The sequence below is a fragment of the Spinacia oleracea genome, chromosome 2 (assembly GCF_020520425.1).
Source record: "Spinacia oleracea cultivar Varoflay chromosome 2, BTI_SOV_V1, whole genome shotgun sequence".
NCBI lineage: Eukaryota > Viridiplantae > Streptophyta > Magnoliopsida > Caryophyllales > Amaranthaceae > Spinacia > Spinacia oleracea.
This window is the reverse complement of record NC_079488.1, coordinates 86,297,485-86,323,041: the sequence shown is the minus strand read 5'-3', so window position 1 is coordinate 86,323,041 and position 25,557 is coordinate 86,297,485. Positions and strand designations below refer to the sequence as shown.

The following is a 25,557-nucleotide window of genomic DNA, read 5'->3' as shown; positions in this document are numbered from 1 at the left end:
CTACCACTTTACAATTTTCTCATTTTAAAATTAAGATATCTCCTTCGTTTCTTAATCGTTTAAAGTGATTCGAAGTTCATTATTTTCCTTTTTCTATAGGGATTTCATTGAGAACGTCATTTCAAAAAACATCGTTTGATAATTCATAACTATTTTAAAATTTTAAAAATAATATTTAATTTGTTTAAACTTTTACGAAATGTTAAAAGGTAAGATCCCTATAGAATCCTTACATATAAATGAGAAGAATGAGCTTTGAATCACTTAAAATGATTAAGAAACGAAAGAGATATCTCAATTTTAAAATAAGAAAATTGTAAAATGGTAGTGACTACAAATAAAATGGAACTTTAAGGTAGTAATTTAAAATAAAATTTTCATAAGGTAGTAAATACAAAAGTGGTGTATTTTTAAGGTAGTAAATACCAAAAAATCCTTGATTTTGAATATAATTTGAAATGAAACTTGAACTTGAATATAGAACTTGAATATTGAAATTAGGAGGTTCGATACTTAAAGATTAGACCTTTCCATGTTAAAAGGCCTGACCTTTAATATGCTCCATAACTTGAAATTGATTCTAGTTTAAAGAGAAGTTGATCTCATTTAAATATCATTGAATAATGAATGTAGAACTTGAACATTGAACATAGAAATTGGAACGTTCATGTGTTCTAGTTTGGAAAAGGGTTTGCACTTTCCCAAACATCCTTGAACTTGTATAAAGTTGAGATTTTTTGAAGATTTGATGATGATTGTTGTAAGGAATAATTTCAAGAATGAAAGCTGCAACTTACTAATCATGTTTTTTGAAAACAAAGCATAAATATTGAAACTTGTAAAGGGAGTTTGGAAGATCATTTAAGGGGGGGGGGGGTCAAGTATGAAATCCCCTAAAATATTACTCTTTTTTTGACATTTCCTAGTTCAAGTGAGTATGAACATCACAAGAACATCATAGGATTAGTAAACTTGAAATAAGAAAGGTAGAAAGTTGGATTAAATCATGGTAGTTTTTATTGGGGATTCGGTTTTCCTTATTAGGTTTAGTCTAATTTTCCGATCGGTACTCTCAATTGCTTTGATATTTTAGAAAATTGTAGGATATTTGAAAGTTTGAAGATTGAAATTTGTGTATGAGTTTTGAGAGGAAAAATGCGTATTACGGCGTTGTATTGAATAATTCCCCCCGTCATTAGGATGAAAATGAAGGGCTTAAATAGGAGATTAGTCGGCTAAACGCCAAGCCACGTCAGGGCCAAGCGCAAGAGCAGCGCCAGGCGCTACTGGCGTGTCCCAGATGCCGCCAAACAAGGACGATGACGCCGTCCTTTTTTTTGTACCGTGGCTTTGTACTTTGTACCAACTTTGTAGAGTAGCATTTGCTTGGTGGTTAAGGCAATTTTGTGACTAAAAACACACCTTTTGCATCAGTGTTTCGTATTTTGGACTTGGTTTTACGGGACGAGGCCCGACATGCTCGGTTTTGTGGGTCGACGCCCGATTGTGGATTGCTTAATGGCATTTCGACTGGAAACGGCCTTGTAAAACCAATGGAGAGTTGCATTGGGCGAGAGTGTGTTTGGATTTTGAATTTGATTTTTGGAAATTGAATTTTGTACCAAGATCCGAAAAGGGAACGAGCTCGGTATTTGGACTTTGGATTTTGGATTTTTGAATATATCTTAGCAATTGGGACTTCTGCACGGAGTTGCACCAACCACCTAGCAAGGGTAATGGTTTCGTCATTATCCCATTAGGGGAGACACGAATTAGGTGTCTGCAATATCCAAAAATATGTACATGGTCTAAACAATGTCTCTCGGCCACCAAGTTCCCTCATAATCCCGGAGGTCGGACATCACCCCACAAACGAGATCATCTTCAGTATCCGGATCAGATCCACCCGAACTCTCGCCCGACATTGCCTGAGATCCGCTAAACGGATCATTGCTCTTGAACTAGGAGAAAGAGGATGGCCCCCAACTCTGAGACCTCCCACCTGTCCACATCAGCGGAGACAACAGTTTCCTGGGCATCCATCCCGTACTTAAAGGTTGCTGAATGGTGGCCCGTCCCAACCGGGCTGAGAAGCAGAGAACGGCGGTGGCTTCCAACTTGGCCGAGGTGCCTGGAACAGGGGGTGCCAACCGGTCTGAGGCATCTGAACTTTCGTCTGACCCGATAGGCTCTTTTGGGGATCAACCCTCTGCCGCGGAGGCCTCTGGCTCGTCCCCACGCCAGACCCCCGTGGCCTAGCATGTGGCCTGGAAGCACCACGACCACCCTCGAAGGAATCTCTACCCCTAAGAGGAGTTCGTGTTGGCTCCTAAGGTGGAGGTTGCCTCGCTCCGGTCTGTAACATATAAACAGCAAGTCAACATACATACAAATACAGGAAGCTAAAACCAAGGTTGAGGGACACTACCTGAGTCGAACTCGGGTTACGACCCGAGAAGGTCGTCCGAGTCTTGACCAACAAGACCTTTAGCCGGTTGATCACCTTCACCATCCCATTAGCCATGCTAACAGGCATCTGAAGAAACACAAAAAATTGTAAGTAGAAAATGTATACAAAAATGAATCAGATACAACTACAGACACAAGGACCATACCGAACGAGCACCCTCAGGGATCAAAGGGTGAAAACCCTCTCCCACCGAGACATGAGGCACCACCGCCGTCATCTCGGAGCCACCTTGAGAAGTGTAGGAGACGTTGCACTCAGGCGGCACCCAGCCGTCATGTGTATTCTTCTCGACCTATACACTAAATCAAGTTAACACGACTAAAAGAAGGATGTGCACACAAATAAAAGAAAAAACATACACATACCTGAACCACCGGAGGAAGCAAAATCTGGTCACGCACAAAATTTGCGTAGCTGGCATCAGCAATCACCAGACGATTGACCGACACACCTCACTGTATATTCGCACGAAGACCTATCGGAATGTCTATCGTGCACATCATACTAGCCGGAGGTGCCTGAGGCACCCAAAAGAAACCGGATGTCTACCTAAACACCCGCTCTCCGAGATACCACGTCGGACACCTAGGACTTCAGAATAATATACGACACCGGCTCAGACCCCCACTCTCCTCTAAATCCGCTATGGCACCCAGCTGGGCCCATGGAGACCAAACCACCTCTTTGCACACAAGAAAGACAAAACAAACAGTTAGAATCTCGCATAAAACGAGACAATATAAAATAAGAAAATCATATACTTTTCAGATCAGGACACACGACGTACCCCAAACATCTCCCGCAACTTCAACGGGTTAGGCCACCTCTTCAATTTCCCTGCAACACCCCAACATATAGCTATCGGGTAGCCTCAATGCCTCTTCCCCGCCCGAGGAGAGAAAGAAAAGGCAGATGCTCAAAAGCCCACAACTGCAAAACACGCAAAAATAAGTAAAGTTGGAATAAACAATGTACGAATTTTCACTCCTAAAAGTGGAGAGGCACATACCTCAATAAGTCGTGGTATAGCACACAAAGAAATAGGAGTCAACCTCCTATCCGGACCGTCTAGAACTCTCACAGCCCTGCTCATATGGTTGATCAAGTTCACATAAGGTGGCTCACCCAAGCAGAACGAACCGATCTCCGAGAGATCCTGCACCAACGGGACCAACCAAGGGTTAACCTTCTTAGATCGGTTATGTTGTTCGAATGGAACATTACAAGAGGGGGGTAATTGTAATATGGAGCTTGCTAGCCAATTTTGTGGAATTATAAAGGAACTTAAAGCAAGTAAAGAAACAATGCAAGACATTTTTTACAAGGAAACTTTATAGGCCCAACTAGAAAGAAAACATCCAGTAGGGATTTGAACTTAAACTCTTTTCACTATATGTCAACTCAGTTACAATCCTATAAGAAACGCGAGCATTACTTGGATTCCTCTACATACTCAAGTCCCCGACAATTGTTCCCTCAAACAACTACGCTCTCACTGACTTCCCTAGAAGTCTATCTTGACTCTTTGGCTTCACTCTAAGCCTCCCTGTTTCTCTCTTATAGACTGCACTCAAAGCCTACCCAAATACAACAGGAACTCACTGAAGTTCCTAATCAAAACTTGATACAAGAATTCACTCAAATCCTTGACTAATTCCCTACTACAAGAGTTCACTCAACCTTGACCAACTCTCAAAATATAGACAAATTGATAATTGATTAGTATCCCTCTAGTATGTAGCACATGAAAGAACAATGAGGAACATGGCACTCGTAAGAACTGACTAAAAAACGTGGAATGAAAAATGTTTTGTTACACAGCCAACCCTTATGGAATGACATAAGTCATACACTTTAGAATGAAGATATAATCCTCTATTTATAGCATGCACAAGACTTAACCATAATTCCACTTATTCCTCCACTAACAGTGAATTTCCTAACTTTTAGGCACTTACCATGATCAGTTAGTTGGGGAGAAACTAAGGGAGAAAGCAGTCAAAGTCTTAGGCACAACTTATACCACGTTTACAGTAAACACAGTCAAAGTAAAAATAGGAAACAAAAAGAAAATAAATACTTGGAGAAAGAGCAACCTTTTATCAAAATATAATCCAAGAGATATTTTTCCAAAACTCACTTTTTATTTATTTTCTTATGCAAAAATATGTTACTAAAAACCTCTTCCTAACTGTGACATAAATACATGAGTTCTCGTTCGTACAGGAACTTGCGTCTACAAGTTCCAACACTCACAAACTCATTATACATATTTTAAATTTTGACTCTTTATTTTCCAAAAGTAAGTAATATAAAAATAAATAAAAGATATAATTAAAATCAGAAACTAAGTTGTTGATTTAATTAAAAACTTATCTTTTATTTAAAACTAAATCTTATCCTAAAATAACTAGTGCATATTATCTAAAACACTTAACCAAGTAGAGATTTATTAAGAAACAAAACTCTAAATAAATCCTTACATACTATAATAATAATATGCAACATATTCACTGACTCTTAGATGCTTTTGACTCTAAATTCCACAAGTTATTTTTGACACCTTGTTCCATTACCTTCCACGTTTCCACATACTTACATGAATCCTAGAAAACAAACCCATATTTCTTGTCTTCATGTTCCATACTGCTCTGCATGTTGATTGTTCCGCCTCTGTAACATCTCGTTGTTGTTCCCACTCATGAACTCGTTAATGTTCCCTTAAGGAACTTCTTTGTGCCCCAGCTTGTCTGGAATTCCTCCTTAAATTAGGAACTGTTGTGCAGTTCCAGCTCAGGAAGTTTATGCTTCTTTACTATAAGAATCTCAGAATCATCAACATCCAGTAAACTCTATTATTGATGACTTGGGAACAACCATTTATTAGTGATCCTTGAACACATACAACTTGAAAACCACGTTAGTTGATTACTTTAGTTTGTCATCATCTAAACCATATTGGCTCAGCAGGTTCGACGAAATAGTCAAACTCAAGAACAACTAGTAGAATATGTGGGCATGCAGAATCGCTGAAGCATCATCAGCAGGGTCGTGGTCCTCCTCCAAGACCGCCACCAACAAGGAATAAGGCATCCCTTTCCCCTTGTAGCGCTTCACCTCGGCAGCCAACTCCACGCCTATGCAAGCCGCAACCACCTCCTCTTTCGGTATCTTAGTCTCCCTGGGAAGGAAGATCGAGGTCACGGTAAAAGATTTACCTGTAAGGGCAGTGTAATCCTCAGGAGTGATAATGATCTCACCCCAAGGGAAATGGAAAATATTGGTGATATTCCACCACCACTCCATAATCGATCGCAGAAACCGCTTGGACGCGTTAGGGCGCACCAGCTCCCTAATAGTAAGCACAGTCTGATAGAGGGGAAAAGCTTGTACTACCTCCAGCGTCCCCGGATCTAGCGCCTTGAAACGATCCGCAAACACGGACCCACCAAAAGGCCGGCAAGCAGTGTCTAAAAGAGCCACACCGGTCCGAAAACGAGACACCACATGGTGCTCCATATCATAGTTCAGGTAATCTACATCGAACTCAAGAGGACCCAGGCAAGCAGGCTCATCCTCAGGATCCCGCCCTCGCTTGCCAGTAGCTGGCGCCCGTGAAGTAGAAGGACGCGAAGTGGATGGCCTAGAAGGAGACTCTCGCGATGCACGTGTAGTCCATTTCGCACACGCAGTCTGGTTAGAACGCGCACCGGTGCACTCGCGCCTCAAAGGACGCAGGGTGTGCACCCGAGGATGTATCACATAATCTGAAAAATCCTCCTCTTCCTTAGGAGTGGTCGAATGTCCATCCCACATGCTATTTTTGCACCAAAACTATAAGGAATAGTACATACTATTTCTAAATTTCAAGTATTTAAATTCACAACAAGTTTATCTTACTTGGTGGAGTCGAACAATTTTGTTCCCTAAGTATGAACATGCTACTAAGTTCAAATTGGTAGTAAACCTGTACATGCAAAAATTGAGCAAAACAACTCCAAATCGAAAACTCATGCATTTTCTATCACGCATAGACTATAAATACCGCAAGAAACAAGATAAGAACACCTACATTATTGCATCCAAACATCAATTCCTAGGCACACTTGGGGGCTAATTTTGAGCAAGATTAAAAGTACCCAAAATCAACATACTTGCAGAAATTAACATGCCATAACACTTATACATGTTACAAACATCACATGCAAGCAATCAATTTCAAGAAACTGGGCCAAAATCGAAAAGCCTCAAATCAATTTGAGCATAAACTTCTATATGAATTTTACTCAAAATTAAACAAAAACTCAAGCGAAATCTGAAATTACTTACATATTAGTGATCTAGGATGACTTGGTAACGAATTTGGTAAAGAAATTGACAAAATCCTAGCAAAACAAGCATCAAGAGTTGAGAGAAAATCGAAAAAATTATGAAGAAGAACAGCAGCAATGGCGAAACTGTTCTGGAAATGCGATTTACTTTTGGCGCTCCGCATGCACGCGCTGGAAATTTCTAGCGCACGAAGATTCCACGGACAAAACTGTCAGGCCAACTCACCCTTCGTACTCTGCAAATAACCGTTAACTCTTACTCAATTTCCTTCCTGCAGGAAAGAGTAGCGGTTTTTCAAATTCTTATTTTCTAAAAATAATGATTTATTTCATTAGTCCAATTATAGGGGACGATATTTCAGGATATAACCATGACCCACTCAGGTGACGACTTTCAAACATTTTTACGTATTAGTTTTTTATTTTCAAAAATAGAAAAGTGTTAAGTTTAAAATCCTGAATTACATTTCTTTTCCAAAACAACTTTAAGTTCCGTTTCCATAAACAAAAATCATCAGTTTTCCCGTTTCCGACCCCTTTCGAGGTTTATTTGTTCCTCTAATAAAACGTCATTACTCCGAACTCTGATTGTCTTTCGAGGTTTATTCGTTCCTCATTAATAAAACGTCGTTACTCCGAATTCTGATTCTCGTTTGAGGTTTATTCATTCCTCATTAATAAAATGTCATTACTCTGATTTTCGTCCCCGTTTTGAGGTTTATTCATTACCCTTTAATAAAGTTTCAGTACCTTATTTAAAATTAAATCAAGTTTCTGTTTTCGAAAAATTCCATTCACCATCTGAACATCTTCAATGACTCTGCGAGGAGGTAAAGTTCAGGTTAACAGATTTCCAATGACTCGTGAGGAAAACTGTTGACATTCCTAGTGATGACCCTTAAGTCAAATGTTATCACTTGGGGGCTCGTGAGACCCTCGCATAAAATTAGTCCATGCCAGACTGAATTCCTGGACGCACTTCGTCTACCAATACTTTGATCATCGTCTTAATCAGACTCCATCAAAGTGGGGGCTAATTGTAGACGCCTGCATTTGACCCCTTGTCCCGTAGCGGGAGGTTCGATGATGAAACCAAACACTACTTGTCAACACTTACCTAAGTACACAACGAATGACCTGTGACTGCTGACGTGATCCCGGAATCCGTATTTCCATTTTTAGCAAATGCCATTATAGTAACTGATATACTTACCAACTACCAGATATAACAATCATACAATATTCAAAGAGATTGCATTGCACTACAATTATTCCTTGAAAAAGATAAGAGTTGCACTCCAACTAATATCGTAGAAAAGATAAAATCATGAAAGATATAGAATCCGTAACAAACTGGAAGAATCTAGAAAAACCCGCGAATAGAATTTACCAGCGCTGGACTTTTCCAGCGGGTGGCACCACGCGCCGCTATTTTCTAGCGCACAAACCCCATTGCCACTTTATTCAGGTGCTACAGTTTGTTTCTCACCCAATCACGGCACAAATAGAATTCCAGAACGAGCTGTCACTGACTCAACAACTGACACATCTGAAGCTTCCAGACAAGCGCTATTTATTTCCTGCACTAGTTTGGCTAGCGCTAAAAATATTTGGCGCTGCTGTTTCAGTTTTATGAAAACTCAATCTCTTCAAACGTCTATCTTATTTCGACCGGTTACAATATAAATACAACCCTCTAAATTCCAGAAGGAGGTACCAATTATTAGCCAAATATCCCCTTAAGCTTGAGGATTAACCGAAGCTTTTAACCCATTTCCGTACTCGTAATAGCTATGCCGTATTAACTCTTGTTAAGCAGAACTTTATCGGCATAAACACTAAAAACATCTCATTTAATACCGAAATTATAATCTATTCTCTAGCCTAAACTGAAGAATCTAAGGGGATACTCTAGAGGAATTGTACCAGGCATTGGGAACAATCAGTCAGTTACCAAGAAGTTCGAAGCACAAACGGAAATGCATAAAGACAAGTGGTTAGTGTACCTGAGAATCGTAATATAGCCTAAGATATGTTGTAAACTGTAAATCTATATTTTGTATTGCTTTTATCACCATATAAATCTGTTCACATAATCTTCTATATTGATCACGCCTAATAATTAAGATATTCCTAGACAAATCTGATTTTTGTTAAGCTCCTTAAATCAACCTAAATCACCTTTTGACGCCATATGTGCATTAAAATCAACTCATTAGTAATGTAGTCTAACGCACGTCCTTTTCGTCGTCGCATTGAACTATATAGTAAGGACCGCCACGTGGACTAATGATGGACACTCCCGTATTTGTATCGAACCCTCAATCCCTACTCTGCGGATATACATTGAGCGATCTCCACATCAGGGATCACACGTGAACCTAGGTTGTTTTGGTCAATTACGTTCGCATGGGCTTTGGCTTTACTTGCCTATCACATGCAATAACCGGGTTTTGTCAGTTTTTCTCAATGTCGTTAAATACTGAATGACGACTCCACGATCTAGTAAAAAGAGTTTAATGCGCACAGTTAATCTTGTTTTACTTAATATGATTACCATATCCACGAGGACAATCGATTCAAGTCATTTCTTAGGAAACGAGCCTCGTCGTTTTTCGACCCCCTCACACACGAGCTTACATGTAGTTATATTTAGTAATTGACGGAAATCTCTCAGGATAAATTCCTTCAATTATAACCGACATATAGCTTACTTAGTTTAGAAGATAAACATTCCAATCTAGCTTACAAGTTCAGTTTACAAGTGTTCACTCTAACGCGTAACCGCGGAACACCAGTCTTTGAGGTAGCTACAACTAGAAGCAACTACTTACACCTCAAACCGTCACACTAAAAACGATAACCTTCACGCAAACAAACATCCTACAATTACATACATCCATCTCCTAAACTTAAAAGACAAATACCACAAAATACGTTTTTTCTTTTGCGTTTTCTCCTCCACTAATCAAAGCATAAAAACACATCACAAAATTCTAAATATTTCTTTCCACGTGTCGTTTACTTGAAGCCTTAAGGTTTGCTATACTTACACATCATAAACCCTTAATAAAGGTCACAAAAAGCTTTATTAAATACGGAGTAGTACCAAGTATTATACGAATAAGATTAGGCACCTGTCCATAACACAAAACTCGCTGGTTGGCCTTGTCAATCTTATCTGTTCTCTTATTCACCCTGCATCTCCACTACACACCATCACTACTCACCAACACAGTGTATCTAAGTTTTCTATATTTTTGTACTTTTATCTACCAATTACTGACAGACACTTGTTAGCTTTTGGGTTTTGTAGTACTTATCATTTTATTGATCTCAATATAAAATTTGTCTCATCTAATTTTAAAAATTAATTACAGAAATTGTTGTTAGAAAAGGTAGAACCATAAATATTACTCTATCCGTTTTTAAATCTGTGTCACTTATGAAGGTTAGCGCGGTAATTAATAAAAATATAAAGTGTGTAAGAAAAATAATGATTGAGGGTGTTTTTTTGGAGAAAAATCAAGTAGATAATTGTTTATTGATAAAACACAAATAAAAATGGATGTGTAGAATGTTTAAGAAAAATAATATTACGAATGGAGTATCTGAAATAGTAAAAGGCCGGTGTTTCCTAATATTTCATTCCTTGAAAGCCTGTGAATACTAGAACCAGCATCACATCATTTGCATAGATATTTTTTTTGGTGTGAATGAGCCGTAAGGGCAATTATAAATTACAAATGGGGGCGGGCGATTCGAACCTGAGACCTATTGTACATAGGCCCTCAATCTTAATCACTAGGCCAAGACATCATTGGTTACATCATTTGCATAGATTCATATACTTGTCATGATCAAAGTCCTTATAATACGGTTAAATCACCGTCATTATGATTTTAAAATAGCTTTACTAATATGGCATTTCTTAATTAAATTTATTGGCGTAGAAGATAACAACTTCCTAATAATATGGTTAGATTAAAATGATGAAGCGCGCTTCCAATAATATGGTTAAATTGCCATCATTTTGAATAATTTTACAGTGGTTAAGAGATCTTTATGAGACTTAAACAATGTGACTACTCCGTATTAATATATTATTGACCGAGAAAATAGCTTGGTTTAGCAATATGTTGTTGTATATGGTAATCACATAGCCTATAGATAATACTGGAAGTAGTCAATTGGGTAATTAATAAAAACACGATTCTTTGAATGTTAATTGTCGTCCACCATTGCCATTTGCCCAAAATATAAAAGCAGAAACATTCACATCTATCCACATTGCATTCACATTAAGCACACACATACAGACTGGACTTTGAAGGTGAAGTGTGATTCATTACTTAACTATTAATTAATTACATTAACACCACCATTTTATTTGGATTTATATTCTGACTTTCTTAACACGTATGTAACGGTGTAACCATGACCTCACTTGCTGTTTTGACGTATTCTTCTGGAACACCTTTCCTTTCAGTTGGCTACACTAATTACACTCCTTTATTTCTTTGCTTAACTCATATAAAAAATACGTGGTACAATTTTAGCTTAGCTTTTATCAATTCATTCCTAATATTATCACATATTTTAATACACTATTTTCATTTTCACTACTCGTATGTTTATTTACTTTAAGAACCTTTTTCAATAATAAGCAGTCAAAAATAATATTATGACTACTGGCTAAAATATACTACCTCCGTTTCAAAAAGATCTTTACACGTACTTACTATTTTCACGGATTCCGGTGCAATGTTTGGCCATTAATATATCCAATTCTCTATGGAAAATATTTATAAAAATTTGATATTTATAAAATACATTTTGAGACGAATCTAACAAGATATATCATGATAATTTTTGATAGATATTATAGTGAGAATTTATGGTCAAAGTTTTGATTTTAGGACACATTTTTCAAAGCGTAAAGAACTTTATGAAACGGAAGTAGTAATTAGATTACTTTTCGATTCTTTCTTCGTGATTTTTTTTTGTAAAAACAGAACGAATAACATGACACTACTTTTTTTTTTTAAAAAAAAAAAAATTGAAGGTAAGACAAAGTGTTCAATCGGATTGAGATTCTGCACGGCTCAACCAGGTAATGTTAACGAGTTAAACACTTTGAGAGCGGACGTATAGTAAGGGAAATTCTAACTTAACGTGTCTCTTATGAGAAATTGATTCCTAAATTTTTGATTGGAAGGTAAAATCTTTTCCATTAGGTGAATGCATTGTATTGTATAAAATTAAACTTGGAACTTTGTTAAGACACGTGGCATGCTAATACTTTCTATCACCTTCTAAAATTAATAAATAAAGTTAGAAGTAGTTTAAAAGGCATGAGGTGTCACTTGGCGATTGGCAGGAGATACAAGCAGTTAGTTAAGAAATGGAGAAAAAATGGAAATATAGAAAAAAATGTTGGGCCACAGAAATTGAATGAATGAATAAAATTTAGAAAGATGAGAAAGTAAAGGTTAGCTAGCTAATTAGCTAAGTGTGTTTAAGTTGCTAACTAGTTAAAACCATGCCAAACATGTGCACGTTAAGTTATATTAACACATCATCACCCTATTAAGTGATCATATCACATGGACAACTAATGAAACTAAGGCGGTTACCTTCTGTTACTCAATTCCAGCCCATATACATAATGCATCCATCCTCCATTATTAATCCTAATTATTTTTAGCAGTCTTTTAATACAAATAGTATAGAGCTTAACTTGTCTGCATTTTCCCCCTTTGCGCTCACTCACTCACTGTGTCCGTCTACGTGTACTCCAACAAAAATGACATATTGCTTTTGATCATACAAAAAAAAAAAATCATATTAATTAAATTACTACGAAGCTAGTATAATTTTTATTAATATCTCACCCAATAATAATTTTGTATGGTAACAATAATAATTACAATCATCATGACAAGAATCAAGATCTCTCTATTTACAGAAATACACTAAAAAAAAAAAAAAAAAGTTGGTTTACGATGGAGTAATAAATAATTAATCAATGAAGACTAAAAGGGCGAGGCTTCTTCGACGGGTGTGGGCTTTCGACCTCTTGATCAAAGCAAGCGTGTTTGAAGATGACTCCGTCAAAGTCAACGGTCAAGTTATCAGGAAACGCCGGCAAGTTCAAGTCGAATTCGATCCGACTGTGTGTGACGGTGGAAGTAGCGGCGGCACCATCAGATGCGGTGGCGGCGGAAATACTTTTGTTGTTAATCCCACCTTCGTAGTGGCAGCGTTTGTGACCGCCTAATGCCTGACCACTAGGAAAAGACTTGTTACAAATAGTGCACACGTGTGTTTTGGCAGCGCCGGTAGAGGTGGATGAAGATGACGTGGCGGTGGTATTCACGGCGGTTTTCAAACCATCAACGACGACAGCCGGTTTCCTATGGCTCGCCTTGTGACCACCTAGAGCTTGGTAAGAGAGAAACTCCTTTTCACACACCCCGCACTTGTAGGTAACCCGTTGTTGTTGTGGTTGTGGTTTAATTTTGACATTAGTAGCGCCACGAGCGAGCATGACAAGGCAGAGGGCGAGGTACTCCTCCTCTGAAGGCGAGGCTGATTCCTCCTCAATACGAGGCCGTTTGGAGCGTTTCTTCTTGGTGAGGAGGAGATTCTCGTCGGGGTTCAACGGTGGCGTGGACGAATTGAGTGCCTCAAGAGCCATATATATCTTGGTAACGTCTGCTAGTTGGTATTGGCTAAGGAAGTGAAAGAGAAGAGTGAGAGAAAATGTGTTGTGTTGTGTTGTATTGTATTGTTTTGGTTAATCTTGTGGTGGAGAAGTTGGAAAAGGGAAGGGAGGAGTATATATAAGGAGGAAAGCGAAAGAGTTGGTATATAAGAGAAGTGAAGTCGGTCAACTAAGAGAGTAGTAGAGGAGTGGGGAAAGAGATGTGGTGGCTAGATCACCCTTTTTTTGGACTTTTTCTCAGGTCAAATATCCACTAATTACTATTAGTATTACTATTACACACTTTTTTATGATTTTTATTCTTCTTATTTTCTCACTCCAAATATATCATCCTTTTAGATTTTTTAATTCAATATCTCATTTACTTTCTTTTAATATCTGATTTACTTACGTATGTGCAACCTTTGATTTTATACCATATATGCTTTTCAATATCAATATCTTGGATTTACACTTATGAAATACGATAGTAAATTATTTATTATTCAGATATTTGGTACGAGTATCTTTTTTATTAATTAATTATAATTATTAAATTATTATTAAGGGTTAATATTATGTTATTAGTAGACTAATTAGCACTGATATGGGTTAAGGTAGCATAAATATCAATTGTTAGAAATGTAGGCAGTATTTGACAACTTCTAACAACCTAGGTTATACCACTACTCAATTCTGGTAAAATCTTGATATATCTATAGACCATAATTACGTGTGGTTAGCTAGGACAACGCTACAATGTTTTAGGATAGAATTAAACTACCTATTAAATTTATACTACCTCCGTTTCTGAAAGTTCTTTACGCTTTGGAAAATGTACCCAAAGTAAAAACTTTTACCGTAAATTCTCATTGTTATATACATCAAAATGTTACAGGTAAGATCTTGGTATGTATTTTCAGAATATCAAATTTTTATAATTTTTTCACATACGAAATTGGATATATTAGTAGTTAAATATTACATTGGAGTTCGTGCAAATAGTAACTGTAAAGATCTTTTTGAAATGGAGGAAGTACTATATATTAAAAGATGTTTCTAAAATAGTTTACATGACAAGTGACACTCTGTTTATTAGTCATTCGCTCTATGTGGTTTTCACATACATGAAAAAAAAAAACGTGAAATATGGTTTGCATAAGGTTTGAACCCCAAACCTTGTGTTTTAACAATAAAACCATTACCACTAAGGGTGCGTTCTATTCAACTTATTTGACCTGAACCTATCTGAACTTATTAAGTATTAGAACTTAATAATAATAATAATAATAATAATAATAATAATAATAATAATAATAATAATAATAATAATAATAATAATAATAAGGATAATAAGGATAATTTTTTTTTACCACCTAAAAAAATCGAAAGATTGTTTTTTACCATCTGAAAAATGGAAAAATAAATGAAAACGTTATGTAAGGGCCAGAATAATGGTAATACATCTTATGTGTTCTATTCTTCTACGATTTCATGCATTTAACTCTCTTATCTTCCCCAACTTCTGTTCCATGAATTTACATAATCTATCACCATCATTAATTTACAAAATTTAATGGGAGTAAAGAGAGAAGGGAAAAAAGAGTTAAATAATATCACACATGGAGTGTAAAAAATTGGAGGAATATTGAATTAGGTAGCCATACATAAAGGTTTCATTTATTTTTTCGCTTTCAGGTGGTAAAAAGAACAAGCTTTATTTTGTTTTTTAATGGTAAAATACAAGTTTTAATTTTTTAGGTGGTAAAAATAATTTTTCGATTTTTATAGGTGGTCAAAAAAATTATCCTTTATTGATAAAAAAATAAAAAATAAAAAATAATAAACAATAAAAAATAAACAAAAAATTAATAATATAAAATATAAAAAATAATAAAAAGTAAACAATAAATAATAAATAATAAATAATACTAACAATAAATAATAAATTAATATTAAAATAAATAATAACAATAAAAAATACGGAGTAAACAATAATTAATAATAGTAATAATAATTAACAATACTAATAAATAAAAAATTAATATAATATACTATTATTATTATTATTATTATTTTATTATTATTGTTATTATAATTATTATTATAAGGAAGCGATTACACAAAGTTGGATGGGAGCCTAGCCACTAATTGGGCTCCGACACCCTTATTCAAAGTAAAACACAAACGATGAAAAAGAAAAGAACGAATGTTAGCAGCAGCCGTGTTACTCTGAGCAACCCATGAGACCATAGACATGAACTCGAGGGCATCACTCCCTAGTTCTCCAAAGGTGGAGAAAGCAAAAGCGATAAAACCATATCCGTTGCCTATGCACTTCGCTTCATACTTCTTCTTCTTCCTGGCAACAGCATTAGCGACAGCAACCCCATGAGCAAAAGCATCAACTCCTGGCTTGGTGAAGGGAGAGATACCTGTGACATCTAAGCATACATTTTTCCCTTTGTCCCAAGAGTAGACAAGAAGGTCTGCAGGACGGAGATCTCTCCCTTCCTCGGACAGAAATCCCAAAGGCACCTCCTTCTGCACAACAACCCCAGCCTGCGAACAGATATCCCCTAACACATCTCGAACCAAGTTATGGCGGAATTTCAGGCCAACATCATTACCACAATGCACTGCGTGATCCCCGAAACGATCTATGATTTTCGAAGAGCAGCAAGGACAAGTAAATCCAGGAGGGAACATAGGAATCGCAAGGCGATAACACAAAACACACCTGAATTGTCTTGGGTGCATCGTCTGCCCTAACCCCTCAATTGGGAGGGCTCTCAAGAAGTCTAAGGAGTGTGCCGCTCGTTTGCTAATGAGTATAACCTTTTCTCTGGAACTCGGGTTGTGCTGTCCCATCATCTTCTTCTCTACCATATCAAAGTACACTGTAGCCGACTTTTTCATAAACGGGGGGTTGGTACCACACGAGAGAGATCGAGAGGATCGAAATGACATAAATCCCGAAAGCTATTTAAAGCTAAATCATAAGTAGGGCCCAAAGCAGAGCCACCACCATGCCCAAGCAGTCTATTCTGGAGACCAAGAGACTGGAGACGCGAGGTAACAAAAGCATATGCGAAAGAATCCTGCGCGGTGTAGACCCCAAAATCACCCTACCGAAAAGGTAGAGTGGCACATCGCCACTGCCAATCTCCAAAGCCCGCACCACCATCCACAATAATATCCTGAAGAACCCTCCTTAAGGCAAGATCAAAGGAAATAAGAGCAGACCCGAGCATATGCGGCGGACAAGTCCGTAAAGAGAAGTACAAACGACTAACTCCCACACAACACCGCAGAAGAAGGAGCTCCGATTAAGGATCATATTAAGCTCAGCCACGGCCTCCATCAAACCCACAGTCTTAGCGACCCTATCCTCTATTAAGCGGCTGCAAAAGTCAGCCTTCAAGCTAACTGGCCCACCCAGAAGCTTGACTCCATCCCTGGGGCGGGCAATACTAGGAGGGAAAAGTGTGGAATCGTAGCTCCTCGGATCAGGAGTAGGCCAAAAGATTTCCGTTTTCTCAACATTTAAATGCAACCCCATTGCCGGACCCTTAGAAGTGATCACCTGCAAAGCCGAAGAAACCAAAGCAGTGTCCCCAATAATGGTACCGTCGTCGAGGTACCAAGCCATGAAATCAAGATTGCATTTTTCGTTGATCAGATGGACAAGCGGATGCAAGGTAAGCGCAAACAACAAAGGCCCCAAAGGATCACCCTGCTGAACCCCCTGGGAAGAAAGCAAGATAGAGCCCTCATAATACAACCTAGCCGGTCGGGCATAACAGAATTCAACCCAAGGAGCGAGTGATGGACATCGACGTCAGACATCTCTAAGCATAGTACTACGGTCTATCAAGTTAAACGCATTGCTAAAATCAACCATAAGCATAGACATGTTGCTCACCTCTCCCTTGGTCTCGACCAACCTGTTGACAGCATGGAGAATAGCCTCACTCCCGTTAGGCTCACCCACCCCAAACTGAAAATCCTCAAGATAACTACCAACCTCCTTCCCGATCACGACAGCAGCGACCTTGGATACAAGTCTCCTCCAAACCGTCCCAACAGAAATAGGACGGATATCCCCTTCAGGCTTAAGAAAAGGCGTAAGAGGGGCACTAGCAATAAACTCACCCAAAGAAGCAGGACACTTACCAACAAGTAACATATTAACCACCGTAGTAATAGAGGTGGCTAAGTCATCAGCCACTGCAACAACAGCCTTACCAAGCGCATCCACAACATGCTGGGCCCGTAAACCATCACGCCCACAGGAGGTTCCCTTGGGGAAACTACGAATCCTGCTTAAAACAACATCTTTAGGGGCCGAGACCGCCTCGACATCAGCACAAAAGGGAGGCAGGACCGGACACGGCGCATCTGGGTGCTTCTTCTCTAACTCCCGTAGAGTCTCCTCAGTACCAGGTGCAACCCCCGACGAAGTCAAAACCCTAACAGCAGCAGTGAAATGACCATCACTGAATTTTGAAGGAAATAATGCCCTTGGTCCAAGTATGTGAAGGAAATAATGCCCTTGGTCCAAGTATGCATTCTATGTTAAGTCTAATAAATGCGGTTCAGTATTAATTAACAAGTTAATAATTCAGTGAGATCAAGTGAGCTGAATGCCTAGCTAGAGGCCGCTTCAGTTCAAGTGGAATTAATGATATTAATCCACAGCTTACTCTTGACTGAACCCGTAGGGTCACACAAATAGTACGTAAACGGATCAAGTATTTAATGGCATTAAATACTCCATCTATGAATATTCGGAACCGACGGATCTTGGTTTCAGTGGGAGCTAAGATCGTCACAGGCAAGAAATGAATACTCCGGAAACGATGATATTGCCGGAAACGGAAATATGGATCGTATCGGAAATATGAATATTATCCAAGTCGTAGATGTTGCCGGAAACGGAAACATGGTACGTATCGGAAAATATTGTTGGAAATGGAAATATTACCAGAATCGGAAATATTGCCGGAAACGGAAATATTGTCAGAATCGGAAATATTACCGGAATCGGAAAATAATTCCGGAAACGGAAATATTAAATATTTGTTCGAAACGGAAATTAATTCCGGAATCGGAAATATTAAATATTGTTCGTATCGGAAATAGATTCCGGAAATGGAAATTTAATCGGAAGCGTATCGTACGAATTAGCATCGGACGAGGCCTGCCGGACGAAGGCCCAGCACGAAGCCAGGCCATCGCCCAGCAAGCACGCACGCCACAGCCCAGCGCGCACAAGGCCGCGCATGCGTGGGCCGCGCTGCGTGGGCTGCTGCTCGCATGCGTGGGCAGCCCTTGTGGCTGCCGTGTGTGTGTGAGTTTGAGCTCATGCGAGATTCCTGAATCTGCAAGAGTCAGTGTATGATTAAATGTCTATTCCTATTGGATAAATTGATTAAGTAGAATTCATGTAGAATTCTAATTCCAATTAATTCGCATCCTACTAGGATTACGATTCCTTTTCCATAACTCTATAAATAAAGGCCTAGGGGTCATAATTTATATACAAGTTTCAAAGTATTCAAAAAGGTGAGTTTTTTGAGAGAAAATTCAAACACCCATCTTGCCCCAAAAGTGCCGAATTTTCTGAGTACCTTAAGGGCGATTCTAGTTGGTCAATCTTAAGGCGGATCCGGACGTGCTGTGGACTTTCTACGGAGGGACGACACTTGGAGTCCTAAAAGACTTGTTCTTGTTCGGTTCGGGCGCAGCTAGGGAAGGCACGCAACAAAGAGTATGCATCTAAAACTATGCTAAATGATTATGTGTAAATAATATGTTTCCTGGGTTAATGGTTGTTTCCGCATGATTTATGTAAATGTCATATGTATCATAACCTAACAGTGGTATCACGAGCCCCTTATTATTTTCATAATCTAAATTGCATGAACATGGTTAAATATTACAAATTTGCAAGAATTAAAAGGGGTGATTAATTTTCGTAATTGTTAATTAATTGCAAATTGCGTTTATTTAATTATATGTACGCAGTTTTTCGGCAGTTTCTTCATTACTCATCCGAATTGAGTGATTTTTGTGTCAATTCCGCATGTAAAAGGCATTCTAAAATTTTGACAAAAATAGTATTTTTCTGCCGAACCCAGAATTCTCAAATTCGAAGCCTAACTATGACTTTTCGAAGGTTTTAGTTTTTCGGATGCAAAATTTCGTAAATTTAAGATGTTAAATTAAATATTTGCGATTCTTGTTGATAAATCTTGAATTTTTGATTGACCTACTGCATATGTTTAACAAGTTTGAATGCCTAGTCTTGTTAATTATGCAATCTAATTTGTAATTATGATTAATTTGTTGAAAATTAGAATAATTTAGAATTAATTTGATTTTCATAATTAATTGTAATTTAATTAGAAACCTATGATTAAAAACCACCATAAAAATTGTAAATTTACGATAAATTTTAAATTTTTATGACCTAGACTTGAATCCATATCAATCGGAAATCAATTGGATAATAAATTTTCGATTTTTCGCCCTAAAATTATGAAATTAATATTATTTATTAATTTGTCATTAATTTTAAATATAAATTTTAAATTTTTATGCGATTCGTTCAAATAACTTGCACGCACGAAGCAATGGACGCTTCGTGTTACCCTTAAGGGGTGTTGTATAATGCGGGCATGCGACGACGAGCAAGGGAGCTCGTCGCCCGTGCGGCACGAATGCAATGAGCAAGGGCGTAGTGCACGAGCGCAAGGCAGCAGCCCTGCCTTGTGTCGTGTGCCACGAGCAATGAACGGATGGGCATGGGCGAGGGGCGAGCCAAGGCAGTCGCGTGTGGGCAGCAAGCGAGCTGCGCCACAGCGCGCGCTGCCTCGCACAACAGCGCGCAACCTCGTGCGCAGCGAGCGCAAGCTCGCGTGCCACGAGCGCTGCGCACAGCATCACTCGCGCGCACAGCGCGCGACGTCGCCCGCCCAGCGAGCGATGTCGCGCACCAGCGAGCGATGGCTCGCGCGCGCGCAGCGAGCGATCTCGCGCGCCAGCGAGCGATGGCTCGCGCGCACCAGCGAGCGATGCAGCGCCCCAGCGAGCGATGGCTCGCGCGCACCAGCGAGCGATCTCGCGCACCAGCGAGCGCGGTAACGCGCGCGCGCTGCGAGCGATAGCTCGCGTGCGGTGGGCGCTGTGCGGAGGCTTGCGTATGGGACAGCAGCAGCTATGCAACGAGCGCATGGGCTGCGCGCACATGGCCAGCAATGGCTGTGTGCGTACAGCCCATGGGCGTGCAACGCATAGGATGTTTGCGTTTCGATTAGATCGTTTTTGAATGTTTAATTTGAAAATTTCAGTTCACGTAATTTTAATTGATTTTAAAATTAATAATTTGAATTAATTTCTTGGATTTTAATTTTGAATATTATAATTATAATAAATGGCATTTATTCTAATTATTTTACTAAAATTAAAATCATAAATTAATTTAAATGTGACTGAAATTAAAATTAAATTTTTGGATTCAATTATAAATTTATATGAGCTTTAAATTTTAATTAAATTTGTATGTTTCCGGTTAGACTAGAAATACAATTTTATGTTTAAAATTAGTAAAGCATATGAATTTATTGGTTTGAGTGGGAGTGCTTTTAGTCATAAACTCTTGATTAGGTCTACAAATCCTTAAGGTTAAAACAACTCGATTAGAATTAATAAGGACTGAATAATTGGTAGATTATTGGTGACCTTGATTAATTGCTGCAAATGTTTACGTGATGCATAATGTGTTTTAACTAACCAGCTATGTGGGCCATTCATGATAATGAATGGGTGAATGGTATATATTGTATATGTACTGTTTTGCAGGTTATGAAGTGACTAGTATGGCCCAAATAGGATAGAAAATATGGTCTGCGTACCATTAATTTGAATGTAATTGGTCTAAAGCACCAAAGTTATTTTTCAATTCAAATATGGTCTGCGTACCATCAAATAGTTGTAATTAGTTATAACTTATCCTATTTGAAGAAAATGGTGCCTCCCACGGAGATTTTCAAGACGGACTTTGAAGTCAAAGCTTCAAGATGAAGTCGGGCCATACTAGATCACAAATATCTTATGCATGTTTTAAGTTATTTATTGCTTTAAATATGTCTTAAAATGCATGAGATCAAAAGCTTGATTATGTTGCATGATTAAGGATTTTAGTTCACTTAAAATCTAACCAACATAGTAAGAGCCTTAAGTTCCAAACTTAAAAATTGAGTTAAAAGGTGCCATGCCAAAATATACACTTGCTTGGATATCCTTTACATCAATCTAGTAATAGTTTTCGCTCAGCGAGGTGTTACTTATTGGTCCTAAAGGGGCAAGGTACACAAATAATTGTGAGTACATGTTAGTTTTGGTGAAACTCAACGATATAAGTAAGGAGTCCTTTTATGTCGTGGCAAATTCGATAGGTTTACCTAATAAGTTCTTAGACGTACCTATCAACCAAGAATAGTTTCTAGACTATTAGCAAAAGGCTTTTGCTTACCTAAGATGTTCTAGGATTAAGTCGACAAACTGTGCTTAGTTCTTCAATGATTTTAGGATCTTGGAATCATTTTATTCACACCTGCCGGAACACATAACTTGAATAAAATGCTTAATAAACATTGAATTATGCATGTATGCTAGAATTTAAGTTTATTAAGAGAAACTGTGAATGGTTATTTATTTGTTTATTCTTTTCAATTGTAGTTTTAATATGGCAAACAACAATCAAAACATCATCATGGGTTCTGAGCTTATGGTCAAGCTGAACCTGACAAATTTTCTTGAATGGGAAGCTAAGCTAGTTGAAATAGTCAAACTCAATGGACTTGAGTATGTACTATCACATCCCATGCCAAGCTACTATGCCAGAGACATGACCCCTGAGAGATTTTACGCCTGGGATGCGGATCTCAAAAAGGTTATGAGTCTCATGCTGAACAATATCCCTGATGATTGGGCTAGAAGGTTTATAGCCTATGAACCTTTTACGCTCATCAAGAATCTGAGGGATATCTGTCGTGGAAGTACGGAGGACAGGGACCTGAACGTCCATGAGTTGATTGAATCAATGTCTGGGCTAAAGGTTAGTTCTCCCAACAGGTGTTATAGGATGGAGGTCCAAGAAACACATGTTCAGCTCCTTCGCACTAAACAGAGGGTAGGCGTCCCACTGAGGTTCCATGTGGATCTTATGTGTTCATATTTTGATCGCCTAAGTCTACTAGGAACACCAATAAGCGAAAGGATGGCAGTCTCTGTCTTGCTCAATTCACTACACAGTGGGTTTGGTCGCTTCAAGCAACAATACCTAAGTGAACCAAGAGAAGAAACAGTTGCAGAATTTATTCACCTTGTCAGAAAGGCTGAAATAGTACTGGACTGTGAAGCCAAAGATTTACTCAAGGCTAGAAAGAGACCATTCAAGAAAGGTGGAAAGTCCAAGGGCAATGCTAAATCAAAGCAGGACAAGTCCACATCAAGCTGTCTTTATTGTGATGGAATAGGCCATTACAAAAGAGAATGTCCAAAGCTAAAGGAAGATCAGAAGAACGGAACAGTCGTTCCATCTTCAGGTATTTTCGTTATAGACTGTATACTTGCTAATTCAACTTCTTGGGTATTAGATACAGGTTGTGGCTCACACTTATGTTCCAATCCACAGGGACTAAGAAGAAGTAGAAAGTTAAGCAAGGGAGAAGTCGACCTACGAGTGGGAAATGGAGCACGGATTGCTGCATTAGCCGTAGGAACTTACTATTTGTCGTTGCCCTCCGGGCTAGTTTTGGAACTGGAAGAATGTTTCCATGTTCCAAGTCTTACTAAAAACATCATTTCAGTTTCTTGCTTAGATGCTAAGGGATTTTCCTTTATAATAAAAGACAATAGTTGTTCGTTTTATTTTAAAGAGATGTTTTATGGATCTGCTAGATTAGTCAATGGACTTTATTTATTAGATCACGACAAACAAGTATATAACATAAATACCAAAAAGGCCAAAAAGGATGATTCAGATCTCACCTATCTGTGGCATTGTCGATTAGGCCATATAAACTTGAAACGCTTAGAAAGACTTCAAAGGGAAGGAATTCTAGAACCATTTGACTTAGAGGATTATGGTAAATGCGAATCATGTTTACTTGGCAAAATGACAAAGCAACCTTTCTCTAAAATTGGAGAAAGAGCAAATGAACTATTGGGTTTAATCCATACAGATGTATGTGGACCAATGAGTACAAATGCTAGAGGTGGTTTCAGCTACTTTATCACTTTCACTGATGACTTCAGTAGGTATGGTTATGTCTACCTAATGAAGCATAAGTCTGAATCCTTTGACAAATTCAAGGAATTTCAGAGTGAAGTAGAGAATCAATTAGGCAAGAAGATCAAGGCACTGCGGTCTGATAGAGGCGGTGAATATCTGAGCTATGAATTTGATGACCATCTGAAAGAATGTGGAATTCTATCAGAATTGACTCCTCCTGGAACACCACAATGGAACGGTGTGTCAGAACGGAGGAACAGAACCTTGCTAGACATGGTCAGGTCAATGATGGGTCAGGCCGAACTTCCATTAGAATTTTGGGGACATGCACTAAATACAGCTGCACTCACTATAAATAGAGCTCCGTCTAAAGCTGTCGAAAAGACTCCATACGAATTATGGTTTGGAAAGCCTCCAAATGTGTCTTTTCTTAAGATTTGGGGATGTGAAGTATACGTCAAACGATTAATTTCAGACAAACTTCATCCAAAATCTGACAAATGTATCCTTGTGGGCTATCCAAAGGAAACAAAGGGGTATTACTTCTACAATACATCTGAGAACAAAGTGTTTGTTGCTCGAGATGGTGTCTTTTTGGAGAAAGATCACATTTCCAAAATGACAAGTGGGAGAAAAGTAGACCTCGAAGAAATTCGAGTCGAACAACAAACTCTAGAGAATGCTCAAGATGACATTCAGGATGAAACTCAGAGATCTTTAGAAGAATCTGGTGAGAATCATGGTCAATCTAGAAATGTTACCCCGCGTAGATCGCAAAGATATAGATCTCAACCGGAAAGGTACTTAGGTATTTTGACGAACGAGAGCTATGACGTTCTATTACTTGAAAGTGATGAACCTGCGACTTACAAGCAAGCTATGACGAGCCCTAGCTCCAAGCAGTGGCAAGAAGCCATGCAATCTGAATTAGACTCCATGTCTGAAAACCAAGTATGGGATTTGGTCGATTTGCCAGATGGCTACCAAGCCATTGGAAGCAAATGGGTTTTCAAACTGAAAAAGGACAAGGATGGGAAACTTGAAGTTTTCAAAGCTAGATTGGTTGCGAAAGGTTACAGGCAAGTCCACGGTGTGGATTACGATGAAACCTTTTCACCAGTTGCAATGCTAAAGTCTATTCGAATAATATTAGCAATCGCTGCATATTACGATTACGAAATATGGCAGATGGATGTCAAAACTGCTTTCTTAAACGGCGTTTTAACAGAAACTGTGTTTATGACACAGCCTGAAGGTTTTGAGGATCCAAAGAATGCTAAAAAGGTATGCAAGCTAAAGAAGTCAATCTACGGATTGAAGCAGGCATCCAGGAGCTGGAATATACGTTTTGATGAAGCAGTCAGTGACTTTGGTTTCATCAAGAACGCGGACGAATCTTGTGTATACAAGAAGGTCAGTGGGAGCAAAATTGCTTTCCTAGTATTATATGTCGACGACATATTGCTTATCGGAAATGACATTCCTATGTTGAACTCTGTCAAGATTTGGCTTGGGAAATGTTTTTCGATGAAGGATCTAGGAGAAGCACAGTACATATTGGGCATCAAGATTTACAGAGATAGATCTAAAAAGATGATTGGACTTAGTCAAAGCACTTATATCAATAAGGTGCTTGATAGGTTCAAGATGGCGGACTCCAAGCGAGGCTACCTACCCATGTCTCATGGAATGACTCTAAGCAAGACTCAGTGCCCAAAAACACTTGATGAGCGTAGACGAATGAATG

At 38.5% G+C, this 25,557-nt stretch overlaps 1 protein-coding gene across 1 annotated transcript; it reads right to left on the bottom strand.

Annotated features, from left to right (window-relative positions):
* Nucleotides 1-12,648: 12,648 nt before the first annotated feature.
* LOC110792770 (zinc finger protein ZAT10) lies at nt 12,649-13,641 on the bottom strand. The gene has a single exon (XM_021997594.2). The coding sequence runs from the start codon at nt 13,499-13,501 to the stop codon at nt 12,827-12,829; it is 675 nt and encodes a 224-aa protein (XP_021853286.1). The 5' UTR covers nt 13,502-13,641; the 3' UTR covers nt 12,649-12,826.
* Between the last annotated feature and the right edge of the window lie 11,916 nt (nt 13,642-25,557).